At 53.5% G+C, this 8,663-nt stretch overlaps 1 protein-coding gene across 3 annotated transcripts in view; it reads right to left on the reverse strand.

Moving 5' to 3' along the window:
- Window positions 1–8,663, reverse strand: part of ACOT11 (acyl-CoA thioesterase 11) — a 48,227-nt gene that overhangs the window by 3,885 nt on the left and 35,679 nt on the right. For 2 of the 3 annotated variants that reach the window (XM_010847125.1, XM_010847124.1), the window contains exons 7-13: window positions 6,959–7,115; window positions 5,708–5,827; window positions 4,166–4,310; window positions 2,492–2,547; window positions 1,507–1,573; window positions 1,111–1,194; window positions 33–166 (exon numbers count right to left, since the gene is read on the reverse strand). In XM_010847125.1, coding sequence (XP_010845427.1) covers window positions 33–166; window positions 1,111–1,194; window positions 1,507–1,573; window positions 2,492–2,547; window positions 4,166–4,310; window positions 5,708–5,827; window positions 6,959–7,115 — 763 coding nt within the window. The remainder of the gene's footprint in view (window positions 1–32; window positions 167–1,110; window positions 1,195–1,506; window positions 1,574–2,491; window positions 2,548–4,165; window positions 4,311–5,707; window positions 5,828–6,958; window positions 7,116–8,663) is intronic. The other variant, XM_010847126.1, reaches the window with a different exon arrangement.

Raw genomic sequence — 8,663 nt, forward strand, 5'->3', positions numbered from 1 at the left:
ACTCCCCTGTACCCCCGCCCTCCGGCACCCACCGGCAGTGCTTGTCCCACTCGGGCCTCCAGCGGAGGTCCGAGAGCAGCAGGAAGGCCTGGGCTGTGTCCACGTGCACCAGCATCTCCATGTGGAAGGAGAGGAACTTGTCCTCCTCTAGAGTGTACAGGCGGACCTGCACAGGACAGAGGGCAGCCTCGTTCCCTCGTCTCCTCCTCAGACTGTGCTGGGGACCCGGGCTGGAAGTCAGGGCCGCACTGATTGCTGTGTGTCTGTGAACAAGTGACTCAACCTCTCTGAGCCTCGGTGGCAGCCCCGTGAAAAATGGGAGATCCAGCACAAGTGGATAGGAAGGTGTCTGAAGAAGCAGGGACTTCATGGATAAGCCCACTAGTCAGATGGAATGGTACTTGATGTGAAACGGAACACACTCATCCCTTCACACAAGTGAATGCACTGTGCCTAAGGAAATACGTCAAAGGTTACATGCTGCACGACTCCCTTTACTGGACATTCTCAAACAGACCGAACGAAGGGCACGGAAAACTGGTCTGTGGTTTCCAGGGATTGGGAGAGAAGAGGCTTGATCACAGAGGAGACAGAAAAATCGGAGGTATTATGGAAATGCTCCGTATCTTGATTACTGTCGCGATGATGTAACTTCATGTGTTTTCCACACTAGCAGGATTACACACTAAAAAGGGGAAGTTTTACTGTATGTAAATTATGCCTCAATTTTTTAAAATATCAAACATTTTCTTTTTAAAAATAAAAAGATAAAGAAGCAGTAACTAATGCGAAACCAGAATGGATCCTCAGAGCCAGGCGTCCATCCAGCCACTGATGTCACTGTGGGGAGGTGACCCACCCCAGGACACAGGCAGAAGTGGCAGAGCTCAAGCCCCTCCTCAGCCACCCTCGCCCCCAGCCCCCAGCCGAGTCGCGCCAGGCCTTGAGGGGGCGGGCGTGCTGCTATAACTGGGGTGGTTTCACGGCTCTCCCAGGGCCTTTTAGGGAAGCCCCCTCTGACCTGAGTGGTTCGAGAGGGTTTCTCAGCTCACGGTCAACACCTCTGGCTGCTCAAAGGAGAAAGGAAAGCTGGGAGGGCGGGGCCGCTACCTGGTTGCTCTCCGAGGACAGCACCCAGTTGTCCTTGGCCACGAGCATCTTCAGGGAGGAGACGTTGTTGTAGCTCAGGTACACCTGCCCAGACACAGAGCAGCCTCACCCTCCCCTTCCTCGGGGGCTCGTGCCAGGGCCACTCTGATGTGTGGAGAGGAAGTTGCACGTGAAGAAAGGAGCCCCGGGCTTTGGGAAGGGAGGCCCGGCTGGGCCAGACTCCTCCCCTTGGGACCTCAGCTCGCTCCTGCAAGCAGGGGGACATGGGAAAGCCCCTGGCTCACCAGGCTGGCCTTGAGGCAGAGTATCCTGTCCCCTTTGGGCCTCCTCCAAGAAGGGAGGGTTGCGGGTCCCCGACAGGTCTGAAAGCTGTCCGCACAGAGCAGAAGCCCTTACCTGGTTGCTAGGATCCCAGGGGACAGAGAGGGGCATCTCCGCCTGCTTACAGGACACAATGTACTTCCTGGGAGAGAGGGAAGATGACAACCTTGGTCCCTCTGGGGCCCACCTCTTCTCAGCAGCTTACTGGGTGCCAGGCCCTGTGCTCAGCCCAGCAGGGTGGGAGGCACCCTTATCTGGCCAGGGAGACTGGCTGGGCACACAGAAGACAGCAGCTGAGGACACGCACACTCAGAGGTGGGGCTTGCAGGGAAAGGTGTAGACCCATAACCCTTGCCCGAGTGACTTCACCCTTGTGCCTCAGTGTCCTCATCTGTAAAATGGGATCAGTAGTCATACCTGGTCCCTTATGGGGTCATCAGGAAGAGAACAGCATTTGGCATATGGTGTGTTAGTGGCTCAGTTGTGTCTGACTCTTTGCAACCCTATGGACTGTAGCCCGCCAGGCTTCTCTGTCCATGGGATTCTCCAGGCAAGAGTACTGAAGTGGGTTGCCAAACCCCTCCCTAAATGCACATTTTTCTTATTAACATTAGATGGTAAACCCTGGTGCATTTACAGTACTTTTCAGGCATGTAAAGTGCTTTGGTAGCAATCGTTCACACCTGGATTTGCATCACAAGCAATTGTTCACCTCCTCTCAGAGTCTTTCTTCATCTCCAAAATGGGCATCATCAGAATCAATGGGAGGGACACAAGATATAAAACTGGCCACACCTGCCCAGGTTCAAATTCTCATTCTGCCAATCATTCCTGTCTGTGTGCCCATGGACACCTAATCCCTCTGTCCTCAGCATCCTCACCTGTATAAGGGGCCGGTAAGACCACTGTGTCATGAGGCCAAGACCAGAGACTGTCTGGATGTAAACGCCCAGCCCGGGGGCAGCACCAAAGACAGGTGAGTTCCCAGGGGCAGGGAGCAGACAGGGAGTTGAGACAGAACTGAAGCCGTGTCCCTTCCCACCACCTGGCCTCCACTTGCCTGTCCAGGCGGATCTTCTTCCTGGCACTGGCCTCTCGGTACCGTCGCTCGCCATCCTGGGGAGAGGAGCCCAGATTGTGGTGGGCAGGACAACCAGCTCCCCCAGCCCCTATTACCGCCTGCCCTCCTTCCCCAGAGGGCCCAAGGAGACCCTCCCTGCAGTCCTAAAGCGGACTTCAGTCTCACAGGGGCAGCCTGGACAGCACAATGCCCGGTCACTGAGGCCCAGCCCCAGCTTCCCCTCACACCCTTGAGTGACTTTGGGAACACCACCCGCCCTCACTAAACCTGCTTCGTCCTCCATGAAAGGGGACTTGCTATCAGCAGGCACACTTCTGAAGTATTTTCCACACAAAACTTCACCTAAGTCTTATACCAACCCTCTGTGTTTGGCACTACATCTACACCCATTTTATTTTATTTTGGCCACACCACGCAGCTTGCAGCTACTCAGTTCCCCCACCAGGGATTGAACCTGGGTCCTGGCAATACTTTGGCCACCTGATGTGATGAGTCAACTCACTGGAAAAGACCCTGATGCTGGGAAAGACTGAAGGCAAAAGAAGAAGAGGGTGCCAGAGGACAGATGGTTAGATGGCACTTCCGACTCAATGGACATGACCTTGAGCAAACTCCAGGAGATGGTGGAGGACAGGGAAGCCTGGCATGTGATCATCCATGGGGTCACAAAGAGTCAGACACAACTTAGTGACTGAACAACAGCAACAGCGTGGCAATGAAATCCTGGGATTCTAAACACTAGGCCATCAGGGAACTCCCAGTACTATCCCCATTTTACAGAGGAGGAAACTGAGGCACAGAAAGGCTAAGTGGCTCACCCAAGGTCACGGGGCTAAGGAGTGTGGCCAGGAACAGAACACAGATGTCCTAGCCCGGAGCCCACCTCTGAACTAGTACCTCTAACTAACGTCTCCTCACTCATGGACGTTTATTGGCAAAGACCTGAAAGGCCATCATAGTCTGTCTCCTGTCCCACTGTCTTCAGGCTACCCGCTCCTTTGCCCACCACCCGTCTTGACTGCCCAACACTGGGCTCTAGAGCAGAGGTTTCACAGTACATGCTCAGCCTTGTGCGGCGGGCAGGGCAGGGGACCTTCTGGGAGAGAAGAGGCAACCTCACCAAGGTCACTCCCTGGCCCCTGGAAGCAAGCCCGAGCCTGGCCCTCAGGAGGCACAAGGGAACATTTTTCAGAGCCAGCCTGGACCCCTGGTCTCTGACTCTCATCCCTACCCTTTTTGCTCCCCTGTCACCATGGTCAGAGCAGTTGCCACTCAGTCAGGCACAGGATCAGTGTCTCACCAGCAGTCCTACAAGGCAGGAACTGCAGATATGCCCTCTTTAAAGGTGGGACTGAAGCTCAAAGAGGGCACCCATTAGAACGTGGCCAAGGTGGGGTCCGACCCACATCTGACCCCAAAGCCAGTGCTTTTACAGCTCTGCAGGCTCAGGAATGCCGGTTAACGCCCAGCAATGAGGGAGGCCCACACACACGGTTCAAGTTCTTCCAAAAAGCACAAGGAGCGGCCCTGGGGGTCACAGCAGGGCACTCAGGGCCAAGCTGTGCCCCAGCAGAAGGAAAGAGCTGGGCTTGTGCTCCCCAGTCCTGTCACCCCTGGGCAGAGGGGGAAGGGGGCTGGTAGTGGGGCACTCACCCCAGGCTGGGGCCGAATCCAGGGCAGCATCTGAGGCTGGTCATCCGCACCTAGGACCACGAAGGTCATGAAGGCACTGTTGATGTGCCGCCGATGGGTCTCGGCCTCCTGGCGGTAGGCCTCCACGCACACGCCCACTTCCATGCTGAGGGGGAAGGAGGGATGCTGTCAGCTGGACAGACCTTCCCAAGGCCACCCCTCCCCAACACACGTGTGCATGTGAACACACACACACACACACACACACACACTCCTGCTCTGATCCCACAGCCTGGATCAGGGACCGCTGGGCAGGAAACTCAGAAGCGTTCCCTTTCAACCATGTCTACACAGCACCCGCTGCACCCCTGACCCATGCTCGTCTCTGGGGGTCACAGAAATGAATAAACCTGTGCAGTCCAGGTTCTCATGCATTAACAGCTAGGGGATGGGGAAACAAATGTCTGTATAAAATATGTTTATGTAAAAATAAAGGGTTATGGAAAGACATAAAGGAGGTGGAGGGGCAGGGCCTAATTAGAGAAAATGCTCATTATAAACATATTCACCAGTGCTCTCACTGCCGTGCTCCCGACAGCTCAGTTGCTGCTGTCTCTGTATCTCTGACTGTCTCGATGAATTATAAAATAGCAGCTGCCTCCATTCCCCTCACTTAGGAATGCAGACTTTATGCAGATGGGGAAATCAATACCTTGAACAGGGCACTAACTCGCCCAAGGTCACACAACAGTCAGGAAGAGAATCTGCACTAAAAACCAGGCCTCACAGATCCTAGTTCAGGACTTTTTGCTCTGCACAACAGCAGAATGTGTGCTTATCAGACGGAATAGTAAAATGATAATAATAATAAAAATAATAACAGCAGCAATGGCTGACCTTCAGTGAACGTTCTCTCTGTCATTATACTATTAAACAGTAACTCCGCATTTAATCCTCACAGTTATGAGGTAGCTGTGGTGAGCCCCGGTTCTCAAAAGAACTGAGGCTCAGAGGGTTAAGTAACTCGCCCAGAGCCACACAGATGCTAAGAGGTAAGCCACATTTGAGCCCAGGCAGCCTGGCTCTTGATCCCTCCCTGTTAATGACTACATATTACTGAAAATCACATCTTTGAAATCATCAAAAGAGATGCATACTCTAAGTAAGCTTTCGTGGGGGTATCAGAATCCATTACAAAGATAAGGGCTCTGGGAACTATTTGAGGTTTTAGGAAAAGGGTCGGGAAGGGTTCGATAAACAACAGAACACTGGCAAGAGGTGCCCCATGACCCAAGCATCCACAGTGTGGCAGGGTCAGAGGCAGGAGCCAGCGAGAGAGCCCAAGACATAGAGCACGTGGTGTGACGCAGGATGGGGAGCCCAGGGGAGGAACATCAGAGTGGATCCTAGCGATGGTGCAGGGACCCAGCAGCCAGACTTCAGACCCCGGAGACCTTGTCTACAGGGGAAACGGTTCCTGGCACTTTGAGGTAATGTCCCTTCTCAGGTCAGGAAGAGCCCTCAGTCCCAGGGGGCCCCGTCTCACCCATCCCAGCCCCTCACCTGTGCTTGAAGGCGTTGTTCACAATGGCCTTGAGCACCAGACGGTCCCCAACCTGGGATGGACCCCGGAAGTGGAACATCTCAATGGTCTTCAGGGTAGGGTGGGCACGGCAGAGCCGGCTGGAGGAGGCCAGGGGTCAGGGTACAGGACAAAGCACCCTCCAGTGCTTCTCCCTGCCCCCATCCCCAAACCCTGCCCAGAGCCACACACACCACCCTCTGGCCCACCCACTCCCACCCAACCCAGTGATAGCTGCACCCAGAGGAAGAAAACTAAAGTCCCATCTCACAGCTTAGAATACTGAGGTCTACATGCGTAGCTGGAAAAAAAGCTGAATTTGAGGTGACAAAGAGCAGGGCTTGCAATAAACCTTTTCCTCTCAATGTTTATATCCTACCACCTGCTGTTCCTACTACCTGGAAGCCCTCCCCTTACCCAAAGCTACTTGTCATTCAAGGCCCAGCTGACCTACTCCTCCTCTAGGAAGCCCTCCCTGACTATCCACACTCTGACTCTCCTCTGAGATCTTATTGCACTCATAGCCTGGGCTGCCCAAAATGGCATTGCTTATGTACTATATCCACAAGGTAAACACAGAGGAAGGGCCATTGGAGCTAGGCTCCAAAGGGTGAAGAATTCGCCTGGCTGAGGAGGATAAGGGTTCGGGAAGGCACTCCTATCAGAGGGAACAGCAAGTACAAAGTCGTGGAGGTATGACAGTGTCAATTAATAAATGTCGGTCGTCATAACTACAAAAATATGCTCCAATACTTGGGGCAGAACAAGTCCAAGACAGGTACAGAGGTTATAGGAGAGGGAAGGAATTCTTTCCACCTTTAGGGAGAAGGGGACAGTTAGAGAGGCTTCTTAGAGGACAGACAGGATTTTAGCAAAGAATAGTGGGGCTACAAGGTGGAAGGTCAGCCAGGAGGGGAGACAAGGGCTGGGAGCATGGTTGGGTGGGTGGGAAGGAGAAGGGCAAATGGCTTGCTTTGCAAAGAGTATAAAATCCAGGAAGTGAGTGGGCAGAGCCAGGGCAAGGGGAGGCCCTGGTGCTAGCTGAGGGCTTGACATTTCCCCTGGCGAGCTCACAGAAAATCATTCCTCTCTGGTTCCCTGGGTCTGAAGGCCCCAGCTTACCCTATAAGAACAGTCGAGCTTCTGAAGCCTTGAATGCCAGTACCAAGTCAGGGTTTCTGCCCCAGAGAGAACCGGCCAAGGGAAAGAGGGGAAGAAAGAAGAGGAGGCACCTGGCTGCAATGGTGGCCACATTCTCCATCCAGGCCATGATCTGGCCCCCAAAAGTATTGCCCTGGTGATTGGCGTGGGGGGGCAGGACCAGCTCCACACTCTCCACCCGGGTCTTCTCGGCCGGCACCATGTGGCTACAATCTCTGCTCTCCAGATCTGACCAAGGAGGGATAAAGCGAGGGAGGTGAAAAGATTCCTGAGGGCAGACCCTGCCACGGGCAGCCCAGGACCCCCCTCCCCCCCAACCACCACCACTCCACACAGCTTCTCTTATTCACTCAGCATCAAGGAGGTGCCATGTATCTCCCATCTCCCAGGGGGAGAGGGCTTGTTGGGTGAGGCCTGTGAAAGAGGAGGTCTTTCGCTTGGTGTGCAGGCTACTCAGCAATGCCACAGGCAGGGAGGAGAGCAGTTGAAGCCCTGAGCCAAGGTCTGGAAACCAGACAGGCAGGACAGTCATAGGGAGCAACGAGACCCTGGCTTAGCTGGAGCTGAGGACAAGTAAAGGGACAGCACAGATAAGGCTCAGACAAGGGCCCAGACGCCAGTCCAAGGCATCTAGACTGACCCTTGGGTAGAAGGGCTGTCACAACAGGAGGGATCCACAGGGGCTGCAGTGGGATGGATGGTGCCAGGGGCCTTGACGACCATAGGAAGAGCTGGGCCTGCCATGGCCTTCAGGCCCCACATAAATAGGGCACGTGGAATCTAGAGCACAGCTCACTGCCTTCACTGGGGTTCGCTACTTCTGCCTGCTCTCTCTCCACTCTGGGTGGCTGAACTATCCTTGATGGGTCTTAAAATTGCCTCCTTTAGGTTTCCAGGAAGACTCTGCATTCTCATTGTCTGGAGATCAGAGAACAAAACCAAGGTTACCCTCTAGACCTTTGCCCCCAGCCTGAGTTCTCTGTCAGAAAAACCTTGCTTCATCTCTCCACCTGTCAAAATCCTCCCAGTCCAAAGTAGATCTTGTGTGCTGGCACAGGACAATCTGCAGGATATGCTTTTAAGGGGAAAGGAGCAAGATATGGGACAGAAGGTACCGTTCCCCTATGGGGAAAGAAGAGAGGGTTGAAATGAGAGGTAGTATGCATTAATATGCCTTCCCTGGTGGCTCAGACAGTAAAGACTCTGCCTGCAGTGCAGGAGACCCAGGTTTGATCCCTGGGTCGGGAAGATCCCCTGGAGAAGGGAATGGCTACCCACTCCAGTGTTCTTGCCTGGAGAATTTCATGGACAGAGGAGCCTAGTGGGCTACAGTCCATGGGGTCGCAAAGAGTTGGACACAGCTGAGGGACTAACACTTTCACTTTGTTTTTTATGCATAAATTGCAGGAGATACTTCTGGAAAGATGGCCCCCAAATGAGTAACAGTAGCTGCCTTTTTGGAGGACCCTGGGTTCTGGGGTAGAAGAGAGTCTTGCTTTTTATACTATCTCTATCTTTTTATCCCTAGAGCTATCTCAATCTAGCTACCTATCTAGCTACCTGTCTACTGAGTTGGCCAAAAGAGGGAACATCCTACAGAAAAACCCAAATGAACTTCTTAGCCAACCCAACATATGCTTTTTTTTTTTTTAAGTCCTAAAAAGATCTTCACGACCAAGATAATCATGATGGTGTGATCACTCACCTAGAGCCAGACATCCTGGAATGTGAAGTCAAGTAGGCCTTAGAAAGCATCACTACAAACAAAGCTACTGG

Source organism: Bison bison, unplaced genomic scaffold (assembly GCF_000754665.1).
Source record: "Bison bison bison isolate TAMUID 2011002044 unplaced genomic scaffold, Bison_UMD1.0 scf7180017864244, whole genome shotgun sequence".
NCBI lineage: Eukaryota > Metazoa > Chordata > Mammalia > Artiodactyla > Bovidae > Bison > Bison bison.